Source organism: Vanessa tameamea, chromosome 29 (assembly GCF_037043105.1).
Source record: "Vanessa tameamea isolate UH-Manoa-2023 chromosome 29, ilVanTame1 primary haplotype, whole genome shotgun sequence".
In the NCBI taxonomy this organism is placed as follows: domain Eukaryota; kingdom Metazoa; phylum Arthropoda; class Insecta; order Lepidoptera; family Nymphalidae; genus Vanessa; species Vanessa tameamea.
Genome location: NC_087337.1, coordinates 1,196,398 through 1,220,860, shown reverse-complemented (window position 1 = coordinate 1,220,860; position 24,463 = coordinate 1,196,398). Strand labels below are relative to the sequence as shown.

General features: G+C 37.1%; 1 protein-coding gene across 1 annotated transcript; it reads left to right on the top strand.

The window, feature by feature from the left end:
- The first annotated feature begins 1,230 nt into the window (after positions 1-1,230).
- Positions 1,231-22,602, top strand: LOC113396148 (serine protease snake-like). Its single transcript, XM_026633973.2, has 10 exons — positions 1,231-1,478; positions 3,207-3,307; positions 13,315-13,412; positions 14,398-14,534; positions 15,394-15,545; positions 15,934-16,043; positions 17,551-17,703; positions 18,196-18,325; positions 19,194-19,325; positions 22,308-22,602. Exons 1-10 carry the CDS (start codon positions 1,412-1,414, stop codon positions 22,473-22,475), a joined length of 1,248 nt encoding a protein of 415 aa, XP_026489758.2. The 5' UTR covers positions 1,231-1,411; the 3' UTR covers positions 22,476-22,602.
- Positions 22,603-24,463: the final 1,861 nt, after the last annotated feature.

The following is a 24,463-nucleotide window of genomic DNA, read 5'->3' as shown; positions in this document are numbered from 1 at the left end:
GGTAAGTGGTCACCACCGCCCATAGACAATGGCGCTGTAAGTCATAACCATTCCTTACATCGCCAACTTAACTTGGGACCTAAAATGTTATGTCACTTGTGCCTGTAAGACTGGCTCACTCACCTTTCAAATCGGGACACAACAATACTCCTGAACTATGGTTTGTACCACCAAGTGAACCTATTTCTTATTTGGGAATCACAGAAATAGCAAATACCTTATTAATTCGCGGAGGTTGCTCTGGGTAGTCTAATTACCACACAGTCATCAATTCCACCGCCAGATATCCAGGGCCGGACCGTAAGTTTAGGAGGCCGTGGGCTAACACTACTTAGGGGCCCACCTAAGACATATCTGAACGTGGACTTGAACCCATACGACCTGTTTAATTTAATAAAGTTATAGATTATTTCGCATTATCGTCTATTTTTGACTTTGATTTGACTTAGCTGAGTCCCCTTGAATCCACGGGGCCCTGGGCTGAAGCCCAAAAAGCCATATAGTAGATCGGGCACTGCAGATATCAGTACTATGTATTGCCTTGTACTGGTTTGAGTGAGTCAGTATAATTACTGACACAAGGATCAAAACATCCTAGTTTCCAGATAATATTAAAGATAAAAAAACGTTGACTTAGTACACATTGATTTCTAGGGAGGATATTAAAACATTTAATTGAACTTTATTGATAAATTCTCAAATTAAAATGACTGCTTTTATGAGCCTACTTGAATAAGACAAATAACTGGATTCCACACTACAACCTCGGATAAAAAGTCTACCGCAAACCACAATAATATAATAGACAATTTTCCTCAATTTAAAATAGAATATGACGAAATATATTTTACTAATTTTCGCCCGCGGCCACGCTCCCATTTTAGCCGCTGATTTTCAGGTAATATTCAAACAACAGCAATATAACCTATGTGTTATTCTGATGTACCTATAAGCTACATTATTGTTAAGTTACATTAAAATGAAAGATGTTCCGACTAGTCGGTAAAGCCGACTAACTGGCTTCCTTTATTGTATATTTAGGAGTTCGAAGCAGAAATGACTAAACAAAAATCGTAATTTGGACCGTACGAAGTCCGGACTGGCGGCTAGTATTTATATGGAGGCATTATTACTGCAGCTATGTTATCGCAGTTCCTCACTACGGACTTATTATTCAGTTCAGTGACAATCTCTGTGTAGGTTGCACGTATTTCGTGTTGTATGTTTTATTAAGAAAAAAAACATTTATGTCGATTACATATCTGTGGCAGTACAATTTCAAGTATTAAAAATTAGTATTTTATCTGTGCTAATTTGTTCGCGCGAAAAGTGCTTGTCAAATGTGTTAACTAACAATAGTTTGTTTTTACAAATTGGTATAAGAAAATTACAGTGTTTATATTTATATAGTATGTATTGTAAAGTGTTCGTAAGTTATATTTTCTTGTTTGTTATACAAACGAACGGACAATATGAAGGTACGTAATGTGTTTTTTAAGCAATTTTTAAACTAATACATTAATACATCTATTAATTCAAAGATTGTACAAATGATTAATAAGTTTAATAAGATAATTTTCCTCTATTAGTGTAACTACCAGGGATGTTATTATTCTTCTATTCTTCGTAACCGTAACTGAAAACCGAAAAAAAAACAAAAATATGTTTTTGCAGATATAATAGATACTACTTATCATAATATTTAAAAGAGTAGCAATATTTCAATATTAATTGTATTTTAAAGCTATTTGTTTTTTCAAAATAAAACAAAGTCGCTTACCGCGGTCTGTCCCTGTGTATGCTTAGATCTTTAAAATTGTACAACGGATTTTGATGCGAGTTTTTTTAAATAGATTGATTCAAGGGGAAGGTTTATATGTATAATACATGCACAATATATTACAGAAACACTGATAATTGTAGAGGTTTCTGAAGTGATGTCGTAAATACACATTTTTTGCGCCTACATTGCAAATGCTGGCACAGTCCTCAAAATAATGTCCTACAGTACTGTACACCTTAAAAAGGTCTATCTCTTAGGGATAACCCACAATAACTATTTTTTATTCTTTACTTTTTACGAGAAATAATGGCTTATTTTCGAAGCGATTTTAAACTATACAGCATTAATCCTTATCTGATTACAAATAAAATACGCGTGCTCGGCGGTGAAGGAAAACATCGTGAGGAAACCTGCATGTGTCTAATTTCAACGAAATTCTGCCACATGTGTATTCCACCAACCCGCATTGGAGCAGCGTTGTGGAATAAGCTCCATACCTTCTTCTCAAATGGAGAGGAGGCATTAGCCCAGCTGTGGGAAATTTACAGGCTGTTAATGTAACAATGGTACACACGAGATTCATCGATACGAAACTAAACACAAATTCTGTGGTGCTTTTTCCTTTTGAACCAACAACTTTCGGTTCAAAATGTATTCTAGCCACTGGGACATATCGACAGACAGACGAACCAACGTTCCTGTTCCTGGGAAATTTACAGGTTGTTTATATTATGTTATGTTAACTTTATTTTCTACATATATCAGCTAAGTTTCCACTGATACTACGAACAAGTAACTCTCTAAATCACTCAAAGAATTTGATGAAATTGTGTATGAAGCAATCTTTAACCTCGAAGGAAGACAAATACGTATACTCAATTCCAACCACAACAGGAGAACAGCCAAATAAACAAAATTTGACAGCAAATTGACGCGATATCATTGGTCGAGAGCTCGATTTATCTATGATATTCACTATGGATTTGCGAAACTTATCGGAATTTTGGAAGTAGAATTTAAGTGAAAATAAGTAGCTATGATTAATGGTGTTGATATACTCAAATCTATGGTTTGTTTGTCTTTTTTCCTACTTCCATTGGAATATGCTATATACTTTATATACCTAAAACCAACAACCGACCCCTCCTCCCACCCTGATACGAGAAAACTACTTTCTAATATAAATGTAACGATATTCAAAGAAGAACAAGCTTTTTATTATATTTTCTATGCTTTAATTTTCGAGTTATTAAGGAATACGAGCGAGACGAGGAACGTCCAACGTAACGCAACCTCGTCAGTACGGAAAGTAAAAGAATTCAAATGTCAAACGGCGTCTTTTTGAGTTTTAGGTTGGAATTGTATAAATTCATATTTGCAAAAAAAAATTATACGTCGTTTTATTATTTGTGTATCTTTCCAGGTGACAGATGTACAGATAAAGGCTCGGTGGGTGTATGTACGAACTTACGGAACTGCAAGTCCGCTGTAGATGACATCAAGAATCGCAGAGGAAATCCTAGTGTAAGTAACTTAAAACATGTTCTAACAGACGGACAGAAACCTCTTTTATATACAAGGACTAGCCAGCCGCCCGGCTTCGTTCGTCTTCAGTTTGTTAATGAAGAAATTGTTATGCCCCTTCGGAGACCAACACATAAAAAATAAATCGGATGACCCCCCCTTTGCCTATTATGAAAACGGTCGTCGACTGTCGAGCGTTGGACGAAAAGCTGGTCCTCCAGTAGACATCCGAAAGTTGAGTTGGATAATAAGTGAATTAAAACTGAAATTTTAATTGTTTTTTTTTTTCAAGTTGCACACAACGCAATGACAATATTATAGGACCTGTGTTAATATTAGAAAATTATTCAGTCAATTTTAAATTTAAACTTCGATATCTTAAATAGCAAGCGGTTGCGTGGCTTTCTCGTTCTCTTAAAGTTTTCTTTCGCGGTCGCATGACATGGGCCCCCTTGGATCTATAACCTATGATTTATAACCTATAGCACTTAGGAATAGTGTATACCAGTGAAGTTTCTTTAGAATTGGCACTTTGGTTCCTGAAATATATACAAAAATACAAAATTTACTCCTGTATTATGATGTATGGTCTTAAATTGCGATGTCAAATATGCGGGTACACTTATATAAAAATAAAATATAAATATAATAAGATAAGATATACCAAAGGCAAGAACAACAAGCCTGTGGAGCCACAATTAAGATTAAAAAAACTCATGTCTCTGTGAAATATATTTGATATAAAATTATAAATATACACACAACTTCTCAACATATAGTCTTGATATATGGTAGAGAGATATTGTCTTCCCAAATATATAAATATATAGCCGCTGATACAAATGCAAAGCCATCTAAACGACCACTATTGTCGTCCGACATGTTGATTTTACTAATTCAGTCAGTACGCACGTCTGGCGCTGGCGCTGTCCCAAGACCGAGAGACCAAGAGCCTCGCTCAACAAAGGAACACACTCTCATTGTTTATTTATTAGCCCGTTAGCCTACCTACTACATAAAAAAAAACCACAAGGGTTTTAACATTTTTATTCCCAAAGTTGGTGTATTGGCAATAGTTAATATTCCTAACAGCCAATGTCCATGGTCGGTGGCGATCCGTCCACCAACTAATACCAAAAAATCTATTTATAATAAATGATGGATTTTTTTGTTATAACTAAATGAAATACTTCTAAACCAATATACATAAAATTTATAACATACGACTCAGCGCGTGTCGGGGGAGGTTTTGGTGTATACAGTGGTATCCCGGTTATCCGGCCCCTGGCTAATCCGGCACCCCCTGTATACCGACACGTCTATTACAAATTACATATTAATTAATTAATTTATACTTCAGAGTATGAAATATAGAATCTTATCATTGGATATGTAATTGGATGACAAGGTACTCTTTTGTAAGAAATTCCGGACTATTGGAGTTTCTCTCTTAGGCAGTAGGGTACTCTGTAGTCCGACAATTTCGATAGTCCGACACTGCCAAAAAGTTTGTCGGATTACATAGACCCCCCCCCCCCTCCGGCAATATTATTCCACTGTAGTATTATTAATTATTACATAACTCGTTGCGTTTCGCAGTTTAAACCGCTTTCAATTTAGACTATTGACCTGAGAAGCGTGATTTCGATGTTCTTCCTAAAACTACTTGATTAAATACCTATTAATTATTATATCAATTAAAACTACATTATTGATATCATAGCGTCCGTTAAATATAACTCGTCTAATTAAAAATGATTTACTGCGTTAATTGTTTGAATTGTATGTTCGCCTGTTTACGTTCTAAATTAAATACGTAAAATATTTGCTATTCATTATTGAAGATCTCCGAAGATATTCGTCAGATTTTTAAATATTATACATTATAACCTTCCCTGATAAAATATGCAATTTATAACGAGAAGCCCATCCAAGACGAATCAGTGGTTTTTGATAAAGCGCGGACATCCAAATATACATATATGATGACGTCATCTCATTGGAGACCAGGACATATTGTAGAGCACAAGTGTGTGCACAAGCACAGGTACATTCTCTATTCAGTCACTCTCTCTCCCTTTTACTTGGTTAGGGCTTTGTGCAAACCCATTTGGGTAGGTACCACCCACTCATGAGATATTCTGCTGCTAAACAACAATACTCAGTATTGTTGTGTTCCGGTTATCATCTGATAGCCTTTTATCGTCCCGACCTGGAGTTTGAACCTAGAACCTCAGGAACAGAAAACCAATAGCTTTGTATCGTCCGGACCTGAAGTTTGAACCTAGAACCTCGGGAACAGAAAACCCAAAACCTTTTTGTCGTCCCGACCTGGAGTTTGAACCTAGAACCTCAGGAACAGAAAACCAATAGCTTTGTATCGTCCGGACCTGAAGTTTGAACCTAGAACCTCGGGAATAGAAAACCCAAAACCTTTTTATCGTCCCGACCTGGAGTTTGAACCTAGAACCTCGGGAACAGAAAACCCACAGGCACTAAAGTTGGCATACGCTATTAATATATAAGATATTTGAGTTCCCTGTTAAAAACATTTTCCCATCAAATGTTAATGGATATTTTACATAAACGCGTTTTGGAAACTTGAACGACAACTGTCCCGTTAAAAAACTGGTACCATTAAGGTGATATCAACATAATTGCACTTGTAAAGTCAACGTCCGAAACCAAAATGGCTTAACTTAAAAAAATCGGTTTTGTTTTTTTATTATTTCATAATACTTAGTTATTCACATAAGGCCTAACATAAAATATTTTTTTTTTAGTTCATGTGTTATAATAGTCATGGATATAAAAAGGAAGGCTAAGACTACTCCTAGCTACTCGTAGCTTATAACTAGATAATGGCAATCGGATTTACCGCGGTGTTCTAGAAGTTAAGTTAAGTTTGAGGTCGGTGTCAGCACTGCCAGCCAGCAGCAGACGCGTATTAATACTTGTACATTTTCTAATCTGTGTTTGTTCTGTGCTGGCTGGCACCAAGCTCCGTGTCCGTCCATCCTACATGTAGAGAGGTGTTCCTTGAATGTTTGATCAATTTAGATCGTGTTGGCGCCATCACTCTTATGGGGGGTAAATCGTACCCATATTAATGTTACCAGTATCAAGTTATAGCGTAGAAGAATCAACGTCCACATTGGAACGTATGTGTGGAGTCTGTTTTGAAAAGTTGGGACAGATTGGAGTCATGTGAAGTTGGACAGTTGGCGTGAACCCGGCATTACTTTACAAATGAGCTTATCATTAAGAGCTGTATGGTAATTTGATAATTATACTGACGGGTGAAGGCATCTTTTAGAGGAGACAGCGTGTAGTATATAAGACGTAGTGCTCCAACTCGGGTTTGTGGATTCACATCAGAAGATTTTCATCTGATCCATGCAGGACATGTAAAGCTAAGACTCATGAAAATTAAGTAATGATTTGTGGTATTCCGTGAGAAGAGATACGAAACTCACCGCTGAACACGAACGTGAAAAGTCGGAATGTGATTTGCAACATTGACTATTATAATTATCAAGATATATATCATAGCAAAGTATATATATATATATATTTGTTATAAAAACGACACAGCGGGCAAACGAGGAGGCTCACCTGATGGAAAGTGATTACCACCGCCCATGGACATCTGCAACACCGGGGGGCTTGAAGGTGCGTTGCCGGCCTTTTAGGAATGAGTACGCTCTTTTCTTGAAGGTTCCCAAGTCGTATCGGTTCGGAATAACCACCGGCGAAAGCTGCTTCCACAGAGTCGTTGTGCGAGATACAAAATGTTTCAAAAATCGCGCTGTTTTGGATTTTCGGACATCTAGGTGGTGCGGGAATACACTCATCAAATATTCTGCAGCCAAGCAGCCATACTTGGTATTGTTGTGTTCCGGTTTGAAGGGTGGGTGAGCTAGTGTGACTACAGGCACAAGGGACATAACATGTTAGATCCCAAGGTCGATGGCGCATTGGCGAAATAAGGGATGGTTAATATTTGTAACAGCGCAACGTCTATGCTCGGTGATGACCACTATATATCAGGTGGCCTATTTGCCGGTCCGCCTACCTATAACATAAAAACAAATTTTGTGCTCGGTGGTGAAGAAGAGCAAGTGGTGTACGAGAATCTGTTACGTGTAAACACCCGTATCACGTGTATCCACAAACCCGGATAAATCAACGTGGTGTAGTATGCTCCGAACCACAAAAAGCATCAGTCTTATTCTCATTCTATAGTCATCTAGTCATCAGAGTTATTAGCCCTAAGAGCTATTAGCGCTTCAAATACACTTCTACGTTACAAATCAGACGTATCAGAACGTATCACCGTAATTCTGTCAACGTTTCTCGAGTGAAATACGAATCGAATTCATACAGAATCTCACTACTAGGTTCAATGAGTGGTCTTATATTATGTGAATATATATTTTTTTTTTCTTTATATAGTTTGGTCGGTGGTAAATTGTCACTACCGCCTATTAGTCATTACGCCACTAAACTTGTAAAGATGTTATGTCCCTTGTGAATTTTACACTAGCTCACCAACCGCAACACATCCCTACTAAGTATTATTATTTGCAGGTAGAATATCTGTTAATTGAATGATACCTACCCAGCACTCGTACAAAACATACCAAGTAATTATAATAAATTTATTATATTTTCGTTATTTGAAAAACGTCAGTTATGCCTGTTGGCTTTAAAGCAATGACTCACCGTTGGGATGTGGGTTGTGGGTTTTACCAATGACATTCAGACAAATATATAACTAATAACGTATCTATGTAAACATATTGCTTTTAAAACCATTTACAAACTAATCACTTTAATGTTTTCCTCATATATATTTATATATAATATGTTTGTTAAAGTGTTTTTTTATAATTAAGGTCTCCCGCGAAACCTCGCGTTTCAAATCAAATCTAAATATACTTTATTCAAGTAGACTTTTACAAGCACTTTTGAATCTTCATTTAACAAACTATATTAAGCGAAGCTACCACCGTTTCGGAATGCAGATTCTACCGAGAAGAACCGGCAAGAAGCTCAGTAGTTACTCTTTGTCAACATCTAAAAATACAGTAATGATAGTTAAATACAATTATATATGTGTCTCAAACTCAAACTCAAAATTCCTTTATTCAACATAGAAGCATTACACTTACTTATTGATGGTCAAATTAAACACTACCACCGGTCCGGAAAAAGGAACACCCTGACCTGAGAAGAACCGGCGAAAGAAACTCAGCGGGTCTTTTTTTTTTTGTCAAATTAATTAGATACATAATTGTATATGAATAGAAACAGCCAGGAGGCGATCGTTTCATTCCCAAGGTGTGCTATCAAACATAAACTCACTAATTGTATAGTAACCTTTTGCACACAAGCGTTCCTTAATTTTTTTTTTAATTTGGCAATAGAGCCATTTTGAACGCTTTCTGGGATCCCGTTGTAGAAGCGTATACATTGCCCCACAAAAGAGTTACTGACTATGCAGTCGAGTAACAAGATTGTTTGTTCCTTGTGCCAATGTTATGAGAATCACATTTTCTCATAAAAACATTAATACTTTTCCGTACATACAAAACGTTACAGAATATACATATATTGAGAAGCAACAGTTAATATCTTAATTTCTTTAAATTTATATCTTAATTTACTGTGTAATATATCCTGCCTGGAAGTTAACAAGCATTAACTCCATGCTTTTTTATCATCTGTATAATCTTGTTTTGAATAATATGCCTTCTTTACCAAATTATTTTATACAAATGATCCGAATTTGTGAAACGGTTAAGTTAAAAATGTCTGCGGAATTTATTATAGAAACGGATACCTTATCCCAAGAACGATTTATTAACTTTGCGGAGTCCGAAACTTGGCGTTATAAGCTTATCATTACTTCTTGTGCACATGCAATGATTATCACTGATTTTATCAAAATGATCAATGTTACTGCAAATAATAATATATATTATATATATACATAATATTGTTGTAAATATATTGTGACGCAACAGTGAGTATTCCTACTTTGTTAAAATCATCTCAAAGAGAGTCAAGCTCCAATATTATAGAGACCGGATTGCTCTCTTGTAAAATAAAAACAGATTCAATATCTGCAGTATTACCTAAAAGTAATATGCCATATGACATAATACTGTGAAAATAATCAAATATACTAGACGAGCGGTATCAATATCAGTTAGTTGTCTAATTTTTCTAACCGCGTATGCAGCGGAGCTGAGTCTTCCTGTCAGGGGTGATAAATGAGTTAACTGAAGTTTGGAATCCAATGCTATTCCTAAAAACACCGTAGTATCGGCTACATCAAGACGGCCACCGCTTAAAGATGTTTATATTATAATTTTGCTTTTTAACATCTAAAAAATACATATTTTGTTTTTTGAGCATTCAAAACTAAATTATTTACTGTAAACCAATCGTGTATCTGTGATAATGCACCGTTCACATCGTCGGTCAGTTTTTTTCCTGTCGACCTTAAAAATCAGTGAAGTATCGTCAGCAAACAACACTATATCATAAATACCTTTAACATAGATAGGAAGATCATTTATATATACTAGAAATAGAAAGGCACCCAAAATTGATCCTTGTGGAACACCCATTTTAAACGTAGATCCAAAAGACTATGTGCCATTAATGAAAACTTGCTGGACTCTTTGACTTAAATATGAAGCAATGAGATCAAGAGCTTTACCTTTAATATAAGCTCAAATACTACGGTTTGAGCTTATACAGAAGCTTCTCGTGTTCTAAACAATCAAATGCTTTAGACAAATCACAGAATACTCCAATAGCATTCAGGCCTTCATGGTTTAACTAAATAGTATAAAACAAAGTCGCTTCTCGTCTGTACGCTTAGATCTTTTAAACTACGCAACGGATTTTAATGCGGTTTCCATCAATAAATAGATTGATTCAAGAGGAAGGTTTATATGTATAATACATGCACAATATAGTAGAGAAACATTGATAATTTCAACTTACCTAGCCGTTAAAAACAATGATTTTTCTTTTTGTTTGTTCTTAAATCTAAAAGCTACATATATATATATATATTTCCCTATTGTACGCATAAAGTCGGAATGTATATATATTTGTTAAATATAATATATTACTAAGGTTGTTGTTGAGATGTCTTAGTAATATACGCTTAATTAATCCTCACAATATTAATTAAAATCAATCTCAAGTGTAATTCCAAATTAAATGGAAAACTTAAACAATAATTTAAGTCATAGTCGAGTAAAACAATACTAAAATTGACCTCAATTAATAACGTATGTTTTTTTTTTAATGAACGGTTTTACCAGCGTAACTGTATTAGTGCTTACTACAACAGATGTTTGTCTTGCTCGCACTTGGGTAAATGTATCGTTGTCTCGTTCAGTATAGTCTGGACACGTTGTGTGAATCAGACGTATACAGCGTATGGCCTTGATACTTCACGACTTCTAAGAACAATTTTATAATGGAAATGATAAAAACTATTTTTTATTTAAAAAAAGATGTGACGTGGGACTCCTCGTTCGAACGAAGTTGCTTTCGCTCTGTATAAAAACCGTTATGTCGTAGTTTGATTAGTTTTATTTATAATTATAATACGCATTTAAGTTTCTTAATCACGAGTCAAATATTTAATTAAACATACGTAAATAATACGAAATATGAAAAAAAATCTGTATAGAATTATCGAATTCGATCATTTGAGTAAAAAAATATTGACAGATATATAACCGGTATCGATATTTATTGCCCTTCCCTAAGACCGATTCGTATACTGTGACCGATAACTCATGATGCTTTTATTCTCATGATCCCTCTCCGGTTACCTATGCGTGCGTGTTACATCTATATAATTTATAAACGCAAAACACCACTTCGTTGATATACAGGAAAAATAATAATTTAACAGTATGTACTGAAATACCAATATTCTAAAGAGGTATTTGTTTGTTTGTGTGTAAAGTGTAAACTCAGTAAAAAGTAAACCAATCATAAAATAAAATACTGGTAGAAAGTTAAATTAATCCTGCGGGTTATCGGGTATACTTTATATTTATATAATATAATTTTCTTTATTATAAATTGCACCAGTGCGAAGACGGGGCAGATTACTAGTTATAAATAAAGATATATTAATCAAGGACCGTTAGTACTGCACAACATAGCTGAGCTATTAGCAAATCGCATGGAATACTTTTACTTTTTTTTTATAAATATTGGACAACATCACATCCATTACTCTGACCCCAATGTAAGTAGCTAAAGCACTTGTGTTATGCAAAATCAGAAGACGAACCACAATCACCCAGACCCAAGACAACATAGAAAACTAATGAACTTTTTCTACGTCGACTCGGTCGGGGATCGAACCCGGGACCTCGGAGTGGCGTACCCATTAAAACCGGTGTATACACTTGAATCTAATACTTAAATCTATGGTTTTTTTATCTTCGTCTGTTCTTCGATTGGAATAAGCTATAGGAAGTTTTCCTACCAGCTCTCATTGTAGAATATATATTCAGAATTAATCTTATTAAACAATTCAATAGTTAGAGCCTTAGGTCATGTGTATTGCAATACAGCTGAACTTAAAGGTAGGCAGGTAGACTTCATCCATTGGGAATCCTTTCGTAACAGTTCTTGTCAAGAGGTTAGGAATTTGGATGTACATATGTTAGGTTAGGTTTGGTTACTTGGTGGTAGGGCTATGTCTAAGTCCATCTGGGTAGGTACCTCCCATTCATCAGATATTCTACCGCCAAACAGCAGTACTCAGGATTGATGTGTTTCGGTTTGAAGGGTGAGTGAGTCAGTGTAACTAGGCACAAGGGTCATAACATCTTAGTTCCCAAGGTTGGTAGCGCATTGGCGATGTAAGGAATGGTTAATATTTCTTACAGCGCAATTGTCTATGGGCGGTGGTGGATACTTACTACCAAGAGGCTTATTTGCTCGTCCACCAACCGATGTCATAAAAAAAAGTAAAGAGTTTATCTCAAACGTACCGATCAATCTCTTTCGTGTCTTCTCCATCCTACGTGACATTGGCGATATAATCTGTGCCCTGTCGGCGCAACTAAAAGCCATTAAACTAAGAATTGATTTGACATCTCCCATAAACAGTGCATTTACAGCACACAAAACTGCTCATAAAGCCTGCTCATAAAGTTTATTTTGATGCCATCGATGCCATTTCTTATTTCAATTTGAAACTTATTACATTTAGAAGGTCGTATCTCCTTAACCGGTTTTTTAATAAACATCATTCGAGTGTGTTTCTTAAAACGAAATATATCGACTTGTTGAGGTGCGTTGCATTGCGTTCTAAGGCGAGTTCACGCGAGAAGCCTCGTCCGTGACGACTTGGCGCCTCACATGGTCAAGTTCGTTCAAACTACTGAGTAACTACTACTGAGATTATTGCCGGTTCTTCTCGGTAGAATTTACATTCCGAGCTGATACCTTTTAGGTACCTTTACTTTATGCATAAAATACTCATGCGGTTTTTCTCGTTGAGCTCGAGTCTCGGGAAGGTCATAAATCTGATGATACTCCGCCTGAAAACTCCCTAATCATGCCGGGATGCCATCCCGGAATAAGAAAGTGCATGTTTGTGAACGCACTTGTAAACTACATTGAATCCTTTATTCAAAATAATTATTAACTAAGGCCTTCATTATAAACAATTGAGAATTAAAAATATTTACTGTACCTCATGACCTTGTAATGGAGGCAAGAATGCTACCAGCATTCCGTTGAAACGCAATTCCGATCCTCTGGGCAAAAATTGTACCAGACCTCCTGTCACCAGTGGAGGCAATAAGGCGAGGTGTTATTCTTTAATGAAGGTACAATGATATTTTCAAAATGGAATGTATCATTATTATTAAATTAGCGTTTTCAATTATATTTTAGTATTAATTTGTCTCATGCAAGACATGTTTATTGTATGTTTGTTTTTGTTGAAGGTATGTTCGTTCTTAGGCCCCGATACTATTGTTTGCTGTGTGGACAAGCATAGCCCGACTACTTACCGACCAACTGTCGCCACTACGAGTACTAAGAGGTGAGTTATATCATAGGGAAACCTATAGATCCAGGTTTTTAAAACATATATAGGCAAAAAGAGTAACTACTGAGTTTCTTGCCGGTTATTCTCGGTAGGATCTACATTCCGAACCGGTGGTAGCTTTGCTTTAAATAGTTTGTTAAATGACGATTCAAAAGTGCTTGTAAAAGCCTACTTGAATAAAGTATATTTTGATTTGATTTGAAATAGACCAAAAGTGGGGCTTTCACAGTTATAGCATACAAATACTTGTTGCGGAGGAATAGAGTCAAAACATTGTTCGACGTAACTTCAAACGTCGTAAGTCGAGGGCTGCCTGTTGTTCATGACCAGCTCAAGGTTACAACTTGTACGCGGCACCACTATTGGGCTCGACGCGTTTTTATGTTTTGATTCTGATTGCTCATTTTGACATGTGAAAGCGGATATAGATTATTACTTTAGAGTGTAAAACAAATATGTCTTCGGTAATTTGCCGGATTACAAAGTAATCTTTTGTAAAAAATCACGACTATCAGACGGGTGTTAGGCAGTATTCTATAATCCGACAAATTCGATAGCCCGACACTGCAGGTCCACTGTAATTATATTTTCAAGCTTTTCATTTTTTCTGTGACTATAACTAAGACTATATAATATCTTACAGAATGTTTTCTTTTAATATCCGTAACCGAAACTATCCGTAATAATTTCGTATCCGTAACCGTGTCTGAAACCGGTTTAATATTATCCATATATCCGTTTCCACATCCAGATCCGAAATGACATCATGCTATTCCTGTTAAGTATTGTTCTTTAGAGTTAGAATATTCGACGAGTGGGTGGTACCTACGCAACCTTACACAAAGCTCTTCCACCAAGTGTGTTTTCCTGTTATTATAATAATACATAGCAACGGAGCATATACTATATATGACGCCCCCCCCTCCAACACGCCAAAAGAGGTCTCATATGAAAAGTAAATGATTATTTTCCATTACAGACCAGATCCGACTAAAGAATATGTACCACCGGTCTATGACTATGTAATGAATGGTGATGCCGACGCCTCACTAGACGAATGCGAAGCGATACCTGCCAACATGACGGCGAAAAAGACCGGTCAAAAGGCGTGGGACAGTAAGTACATCATACACGACACATCCTTAAATTGTTTTAATATCTATATAGTGTCACATTACAAAATAACTGATGCAAAGAATGGACTTTATTAAATAAGTGTGCGCGACAGCTACGCTTGACAATCGCCAAACGTCAAACGTCAAATGTCAAACACAGTATGGCAACATTTTTTTATGCCCGGACACACACGTTTGGACCAAAGTGAATGATTATGATGATCTCGGGGTACGTGGAGGAGCATCAAATTATATTGCTTAAAAGTATTTTACATATTTGTCCGAAATATTTACATCGACATTCCTCAAAGTATTTTCTAATTTGTTTCTTTTTTTTTAACGTCTCGTCTGTATCTTTAAAAAGGACATTGATTCGGCAAATCCTCTCTCTCCTATTTAAGAAGAATTTATTCCACCAAGGTTCTCCAGTGCAAGGAGAATATATTCAAAGCAAAATTTATCTGATTCATCCTCACGATGTCTATCCTTTTTTTATTATTTTATGATATGGGCCAACTGATGGTAAGTGGTCACCACCGCTCATAATTAACCATTCCTTACATCACCAATGCGCCACCAACCTTGGGCACTAAGATGTTATGTCCCCTGTGCCTGTAGTTACACTGGCTCACTCATACTTAAATCGGAACACAACAATACTGAGTACTGCTGTTTGGCGGTATAATATCTGGTGAATGGGTATCTAATCAGACGGGCTTGCACAAAGCCCTACCACCAAGTAAGAATCCTTAATCTTTAGTCCGAAAATATTTCTTTTCGTAGCTCTGCAAACGGTACCTAACTTAGAAGTTCTAAGTGTTTTTTTTCCTGTTATGACAAAAACGAATTAATCTTTACAGAATGCATTGAATACCAGCATAAGTTAGTCTACCCTTGCGAGAGGGCGGTGGCCCTGGCCGGCAAAATGGGGAGAGGTAACAAGTGCAAGCACAACGCCGTCGACCTCATCGTTGGTGGTGTTCCTGCTGCATTTAATGAATTTCCTCATATGGTACGTATGATAGCAAAAAGATTTAGACTTCAAATTATTAGCGTTCACTTAAATATATTTGTGTGTCTAGATATACTGTCAAAGCTGAGAACGCGTCGTTAAAAAATAGTGACCGACGGTTGGCCACTAAGTACACGCACACTAGTAAAGTATGACGTTCGGCGAGTGTCGACCGTAGCCCTCACACACCAAGACAACAAAGTTGGCTCGTTCGATTTAGTTCTTTTATAGTGCGAAACTCAATCTACTTATGTAAATAAGCTAAGATTCAAGTTGAAATATCTACATAAAATTTCCCATTTAATAGAGCTCGTTCATTTAAAACAAGCGCTTACAGTAAGCCGATTTGATTTCAGAAGAATGATTGGGGATAAATTTCTCATTCCAGGTACTGTTGGGCTACGAAAAGAATGATGTGATGTTTTGGCTGTGTGGGGGGACGTTATTGAGCGAACGGTTCATCCTGACAGCGGGACATTGCACTTCCAGCAGGGAATTGTGAGTTTTTCTTACGATTTGGGATATGCCCATATTTTTATTTTTTTTTAAATTTCGTCAGACTTAAATTACATAATGGTAAATGGTTACCACATAATACCACACGTAACAAACATAAATTAGCTTTATTATATTATATATTTTTAAAACCACCTTACAGAATTATAATTTCTCAAATGAACATAATTTATTTATAATACAAAACTGTATATATATCATTACAGGACATGTTTGTCCTAATTCGATATTACAGCAGGTTTATTAACAATATTTAAAATAAGTCTCTACGTTATATACGATATAGTCCAAGTGGCTGTAGTTGTGAGTTCACTCAGGCTGCAACAAAACAAATCCACCCTGTCGGCTATGACGTTGAGGTTACGTAACTTGCGCGTCAGTGGCGCCTCCTCGAGTAACTTGGTTCGCCCGTTGGGTACCGTCGACATATTTCAGTATATCCATTTAAGAAATTTTAAATAAATATTGGACAACATCATATACATCACTCTGATCCCAATGTAAGTAGCTAAAGCACTTGTGTTATGGAAAATCAGAAGTAACGACGGTACCACAAACACCCAGACCCGAGACAACGTAGAAAACTAATGAACTTTTTCTACATCGACTTTTACATGTGATGAGTAGGTGATACTTAGACGGACTTGCACAAACCCATACCGCCAAGTAAAAGCTCGAAGTACGTCTGAGTTGCACAGAGTCCACCATAAAAATAAAAAATAAACTCTGTTCAAGCAAAGGCCTTTATAAGCACGTTCAAATAGTCATTTTACAGACGTAAATGTACCACCGATTCGAAATGTAGATTCTACCGAGAAGAACCGGCAAGAAACTCGGTAGCTACTCTTTTTCAACGTCTAAAAATACAGTCGTGTTAGTTAAATACAATTATATATGTATGTCATGTCTCCTGCCTGGAAGTCAACGAGCGTTAACTCCACGCTTTTTTATCATCAATATAATCTTGTATCGAATAATATGCCTTCTTTACTAATGTTCGATGAACGTCAGTCACGTTGGGTGTTCTTGTCATTCTGATAAGTCGGATGTTAGATGTCGGAGGAGCAGGATGCCGAACAGTTGGGTTCGGGGATTGATCCGACATTCGGAAGACTATGTGGGCGTGAAATGGAGATATTCACAAAATAAAACGTATTTAATATCGTCTAATCACTGTATTAATTGATTCAATAATCGTACACCAGAAATATCAAAGGATTACAATGATTCATCTCGATTAAGATCGAATGGGTTCGCGAGCAACCGTCGCATTCGAGTCGCTTGTCAAAACGTAACGGCTCGCGTCGCCATGACACTTACAACTCCATTCGGGGCGACCGGCTCTTAAAAGTAAATCAGCCATCAAACATTATTGCCAACTACTCGATTTCTTAATTATCCAAATCAACAACCAAAGTAATTGCGCCCCGTTATATATATATATATATATATATATATATATATATATACATTTTTTTTTTTATTTCAGCGGTAAAGTGAAATACGCCAGAATAGGCGTACTGAGACGAACCGATCCGTTAGATCCGAGCCGCTTTTACAAGATCCAAAACGTCATCAAGCACTCAGATTATCTTCCACCGATGAAATATAACGATATCGCTCTACTGGAGACGGATAGAGAGTGAGTGTGATGAGTTTTACAGGATTTCGGACGCGAATTTTTTACCTCCAGCTAAGGTTGCCAGGTCGCCAAACCTAAGAACCGGACAGGTCAACTAGTTTGGCAGGAAACCCTACGTTATTGAAGATTTTGTATCTCATTGTTAAAAGATACGGTAAAAAATTTGTATGTAAAATCAAGCTTTTCTGGTTATTACTGTACATCTTGTTAGTATCTAATGAAATATAAATAAAATCGAATGACCAATCAAAACAAATCAAATCAAAATATACTTTATTCAAGTAGGCTTTTACGAGCACTTTTGAATCGTCATTTAACAAACTATTTTAAGTGAAGCAAAGCTTATTTCCGTTGGTCTGGAAAAACTCCATCCTTTAAAGAACGATTAAAAATCAAATAGAATAAATGTGTGTGTGTGTGCGTGAGTGTGCGTGTGTGTGCGCGAGTGTGCGTGTAGTGAAGAGGCAGGTGTATGTGTGCGTGTGTGTGCAGAATGCAGCTGGACGAGCTGGCGGTGCCGGCGTGCCTGGACGTGGGCGCGCCCAACGCGTACGGCAGCGCGCAGGCGGCGGGCTGGGGCGCCACGCTGAACCGCGGCGCCACCGCCGACCAGCTGCAGAAGGTCACTCCTCCACCCATCCATTCGTTTATATTTTTATTTAGTAGGAGACTAACGTGGTACCCAAAAGTGCTTCCAATCGAAGCCGCAGGTTCATCTAGTTGAATAATAAATACGACTATCATTAACAGCCTGTAAATTTTCCACTGCTGGGCCATGGCCTCCTCTCCGTTTGAGGAGAAGGTTTGGAACATATTCGACCACGCTGCTCCAATGCGGGTTGGTGGAATACACATGTGGCAGAATTTCGTTGAAATTAGACACATACAGGTTTCCTCACGATGTTTTCCTTCACCGCCGAGCACGAGATGAATTATAAAAAATAATGCACGCGTTCTAACCACTGGGCCATCTCGGCTCTTAATGTAAAAACCATCACTTACAGACTAACTCGGCACGTAACTTAATCATTTGTAATTACAATAAAAAAATATGCAAAGATACGTCGCACTCTTAAAACACTAGTAAAACACCGGCTGAGCTCAATATTAGGATTATAATGTTTATTGTAAAATAATGGCTCAATTACTTGGTGGTAGGGAACATCTTAGTTCCCAAGGTTGGTGGTGCATTGGCGATGTAAGGAATGGTTAATATTTCTTACAGCGTCAATGTCTATGGGCGGTGGGTGACCACATACCATCAGGTCGACCATTTGAACGTCCGCCTATCCCGATATCATAAAAAATGTCCCTTTTACACTAGATCACTTCAAACCGGAACACAACGAAACCAAGAATTGCAGTTTGGCGGTTTCCAAGGATAGGGTCATTTTCACGACTGCCTTAAGTTTCAAACGTTCGTAGTTCCACTGCACCATCTCGTCTTCTCGTCTCTGTGTGTGTTTCAGCCGTCAAATTGTGCGTTTCAGGTAATTCTGGAGAAATTCTCGACACCAGAATGCGCAGAGGTGTTCCCACCGGAGCGCAAACTGCCCAACGGCTTCGATGAGAACACGCAAATATGCTACGGCGACAAGTACATGTCCAAGGACACTTGTCAGGTAATTATTTCCAGGGAAATTTGATAAATGACAAATTTTTACTCGTGACACACAACACTACACTAAGTGGTCAAAAGACAAGAAATCAAAATCAAAATATACTTTATTCAAGTGGGCTTTCACAAGCACTTTTGAATCGTCATTTAACAAACTATACTAAGTGAAGCTACCACCGGTTCGGAATGTAGATTCTACCGAGAAGAACCGACAAGAAACTCAGTAGTTACTCTTTTTCAACATTTAAAATATTTATAAATATTGACAGGTTAGACATAGCGCCGTTCTCTACCCTTCCAGTAATTTATTTCATCTCTCTAAAATTAAAAAATTAAATTCTCACAATATATTTGACAATGCGAAAAATAAAGTGTCAATTATTGTAATCAGTATATACTATGAGTTTAAAAATGGTTATTTATCAACGAAAGTTGAAAACAATAATTTATTTATTCAAAAAGCCATAAATACAAGTGCATTTTTTGAAACGTTTGTCACGTGACACAAAACGCTCCTGATTGGTCGGGTTTATGATGACGTCACTTGCTCGTTAACCTCGTTTGCCTGCTGTATGTGGATTATATGTGCCACAGATTACAATACAGGCAAGTGACGCCACCGACCTCCTTGCAGCGCCATATTGTCAAAGTAGCGTTTTCGCGCTTTTTAAATATGAAATTTTTAATTTGATATTTTTCAGAAAATATGTACTAGAATTAAAAAAAAATACAACTTTTACTGGACCTTAACCTCTACTAAATAATATAAAATGGATTTTAAAAATCAATCAAATAGCCTATTTAGTAAATTTCTATCAAGAATCCTCGGAGCTCTACAAAATGAGACCATAACCGATCTTCTTGTGCAGCTTTCGTCCCATAATCACTGGGACAAAAATCGGCTTACACAATTTATATATAAGATTAATTTCTTGTTATTTACTGATATACTCTGTAATTTAAATAAGAGTAACTACTGAGTTTCTTGCCGGTTGATCTCTGATGGTAGATTTAAAATTAATTCAACTGTAACATGACGATTCTTATGCACTTATGAGAGTACTTGACTAAAGAACATTTAGATTCATTGGTTAACGATTTTGCGGTGAAAATGTAAAGGGTTTTCCATTAAGGGCGCTTGATCTTTGAAATGCAAAAAAAATACATGTAGGAGAGATATTTGCGAATTTTTTTTTTATTTGGAAGGTCTATCGACCCTATTATGTATGGAATATGACATCATTCAAATGACCGCCACGGCTTCGGTTGGTGGCGCGCACACGAAAGGTCCAATTTTCGATGACTCTGGCGCACAAATCGGGCTGTATTTGATCGATGGCGTATGTTGACTTTGAGGGCATCGGTGGTTTGCGGCTTGTTGGCATAGACCTGCGACTTAAGAAAACCCCACAAGAAAAAGTCCAGCGGGGTCAAATCGCACGATCTCGGTGGCCAGTTCACGTCGCCTCCGCGCGAGATGACCATGTCCAGAAATCGCTCGTGCAGAACTTCCATCGTAGCGTGTGCTGTGTGGCACGTAGCGCCGTCCTGTTGAAACCACATGTTGTCCAGATCCATATTCTCGATTTCAGGCCAAAAGAAGTTGGTTATCATCGACCGGTATCGCTCACCATTGACGGTGACGGCCACACCATTATCGTTTTCGAAAAAATACGGACCAATCACGCCTCCGGCCCAAAATCCGCACCAAACAGTCACTTTCTGCGGGTGCATTGCCACTTGGTGAACCTCGTGTGGATTGGTCTCGTCCCAAATACGGCAATTTTGCTTGTTGACATAGCCATTCATCCAAAAATGCGCCTCGTCGCTGAAGATGATTTTTTTGCCAAAATCGGCGTCAACTTCCAACTGCTCTAATGCCCAGTCAGCATACAACACACGGCGCTGTCTATGGTCATTAACCTTGAGCTCTTGGGTCAGCTGGATCTTGTACGGGTGCAGGCTCAAGTCACAACGCAAAATTCGCCAAGTTGTCGTCTGCGAAAGGCCGAGTTCCTGTGCGCGACGCGGAATTGACTGCCGCGGGTTTTCGAGGACACTGTCTGTGTGCACAGCGGCGATATTCTCGGCAGATCTCGCGTTACGTTGACGCACGGGAACCGGCTGATTGTTAACTGACCCGGTTGACTCGAATTTGTCCACCAATCGACGGATAGTCGACTCGGCAGGACGATCATCGCGACCGTAAAACGGGCGAAGTGCGCGGAACGTTGCTCGAACTGAAGACCCATTTTCATAAAACAATTTTATGATTTGCACGTGCTGCTCGACACTGTAACCTGCCATGGTGGTTTGGGAGGACGGAATGAATATAACACACTGCATTTGACAGCTGTCACTCAAACAACATGGCCGCAATCAGCTGTCAAAGTTCAAGCGTCCCTATTGGAAAACCCCTTACAAAGTTAATTCCAATGTTCTCCGATAATCTTTCCTGTTTACATCGTTTCTATATCTAGATTGTAGAGTGTTAAGCACATGAGGATTTCATAAGAGAGAATTATGTTTGATCTATTGATGATTTTTTAATATAATTTACCGATTTATTCAACTGGTAACATTTAAGAAGATTTAATTTAAAAACAAAAAACAACTTGTAAAGAACTTTAGTTTGGCTGTGATTAGCCCAGTTTTTTAACTCCAAAGGAAGTTCTCAATTGGTAATTATATTTTTCTTTATGTTTGTTACCTTAGAACTTCATTTATGAAACGATTAGAAAAATTTTTTTTACGTTTAAAAGGGTTTCCTACTAAGATTATTTATATATAGATACTAGATGACGTCGCACTACAAAAGAACTATAATGAACGAGCCAACTTTGTTGTCTTGGTGTGTGAGAGCTACGGTTAACACTCGCCGAACGTCATACTTTACTAGTGTGCGTGTACTTAGTGGCCAACTTTTGGTCACTATTTTATTCGACTCAGCTTCGACAGACCCTAATGAGATGATTTGAATTGCCAGGGGGACAGCGGGGGCCCCCTCCATCTGAAGCACAGACAGATCCACTGCATGTACACGGTGGTGGGGGTGACGTCGTACGGGCGCGCGTGCGGCGTGGCGGGCGAGCCGGGGATCTACTCGCGCGTGGCGGCCTACGTGCCGTGGATAGAGTCCATCGTGTGGCCCTGAACGCGCCACAGATTATATATTCGATGTTATATCATAAATTAAAAAAAAAAACTTCTGAATACTTTTATTTAATTTGCCAACAAGAATAATTATGTTAAAAAAAAATTGCTCATTTGATTTGCTGCGAATGGCTTGGCTCCTGAATTACTGACTAAAATTATTTTATATACGACAAGAGATTAAGACTGTAAAGAAAAAAACAATTCACATTCAAAATGGCTTTATTTTTCAAATTTACAAATAAGTTTATTTAGAAAACGTGAACTGTCTAAAGGCATTTACATCACAACCGAAAGACGTTGGTTCAGACCGAGGTGTACGACTCGTGAACCTGCATATGTCGGACGAATTCTGCCATATTTTATGGGACGGAATTCGCCATCGATATCGCCAACTTATCTTGCGAACACAGATTTGATGTCTTGGTGGTAGGGCTGTGCAAGCCTGTCTGGGTAGGTACCACCCACTCATCAGATATTCTACCGCCAAACATCAGTCCTTAGTATTGTTGTGTTCCGGCTTGAAGGGTGACTGAGCCAGTGTAACTACAGGCACAAGGGACTTAACACTTAGTTCCTAAGGTTGATGGCGTATTGGTGATGGAAGGAATTGTTAATATTTATTACAACGCCATTGTCTATGGGCGATGGTGAAGTACCCTTCTACCTGCCGCTTACCTATATCATTAAAAAAATGTCCCTTTTACGCTGGCAACACTAAGCATTGCTATTTGGCGGTAGATATCTGATGTTTGGTTGTTACTCAGATGCAAGTAATTTAAAGTAAGCTCCACGTCTTCTCAAGATTTTATCCCACGCGTGGGACAGCTGAGCGGATTAGAAAATAGTCAATAAAAGGTTGTTTTATATAAAATAGTAAATAAGGTATAGAAGACATTTTTGTTTATATATTTTTTTAAATAAAATAATAATAAATATATAATTGTTTTATTTCTAAATATTACTGTATAACCTACTCCAATCGAAGTAGGAATAAATATAAACAAACCTTAGATTCACGTATTTCACGCGATTCGCTAATAACTCATCTATATTGTGCACTACTGAGAGTTTATGATTGATATATATTTATTTATAATACAACACTGTTACACTTAACTACTTATTTCCATTTTAATTTTACTTCCAAAATTCCGATAACAGTTTCGTCGTTCAAAACGCAATTTTTCGCAAATCCATAGTGAATATCATAGATTAATCAAGCTCTCGACCAATGGTGTCGCGTTAATTCACTATCAAATGTTGTTTATTTGGCTTCTTTACTGTTGAGAAGCTAGTATTTGACTAAAATAAAGTGTTGGTGTAGTTAGGGAGTCTATCCTTAAATATATGAATTTATATAAGACATTGTTGCTTCATTGGCTCTAATTCGATGTTAACATAACGCCCAATGTATAAATTAATATTTAAATCAAAGGAACAATTTATTCATGAAGATTTTCGCGATTTAATGTCAATTTCCTAATATATTATTTTATGTTACATCTATTAAAATATCATAGATTAATCAAGCTCTCGACCAATGATGTCGCGTCGATTTGCTGTCAAATGTTATTTATATAGCTTTTTTCCTGTTATGGTTGGAATAGAGTATAATTTCAATACATCAGGATGACAAAATAAATACAAGTTTGATAATAATTTTCCAACAAATATATTTAAAAATCCCTCGCAATAATGTCAATCTTTTCGTGGACGAATCAATCTTTTTTTTTTTTTTAAATAATTCATTTATTTACGCCAGTCTTAAATATTATACCAATCTCCGGGATTAAAGCTATATCTAAACCAAACGTCATATATAAGCGTAAAGAGGTAACATAGTTACTTTGACATTTATTATATTGATAAAGATCACAACATGAAAATCACTCCTATGGCGTCAATTTAAAAGCGGATGTAACAGCGAAACGAGGTTACTTATAATATTAAAACCCTTCTTCAAAAGGCGCTGTATCTTCTAATATC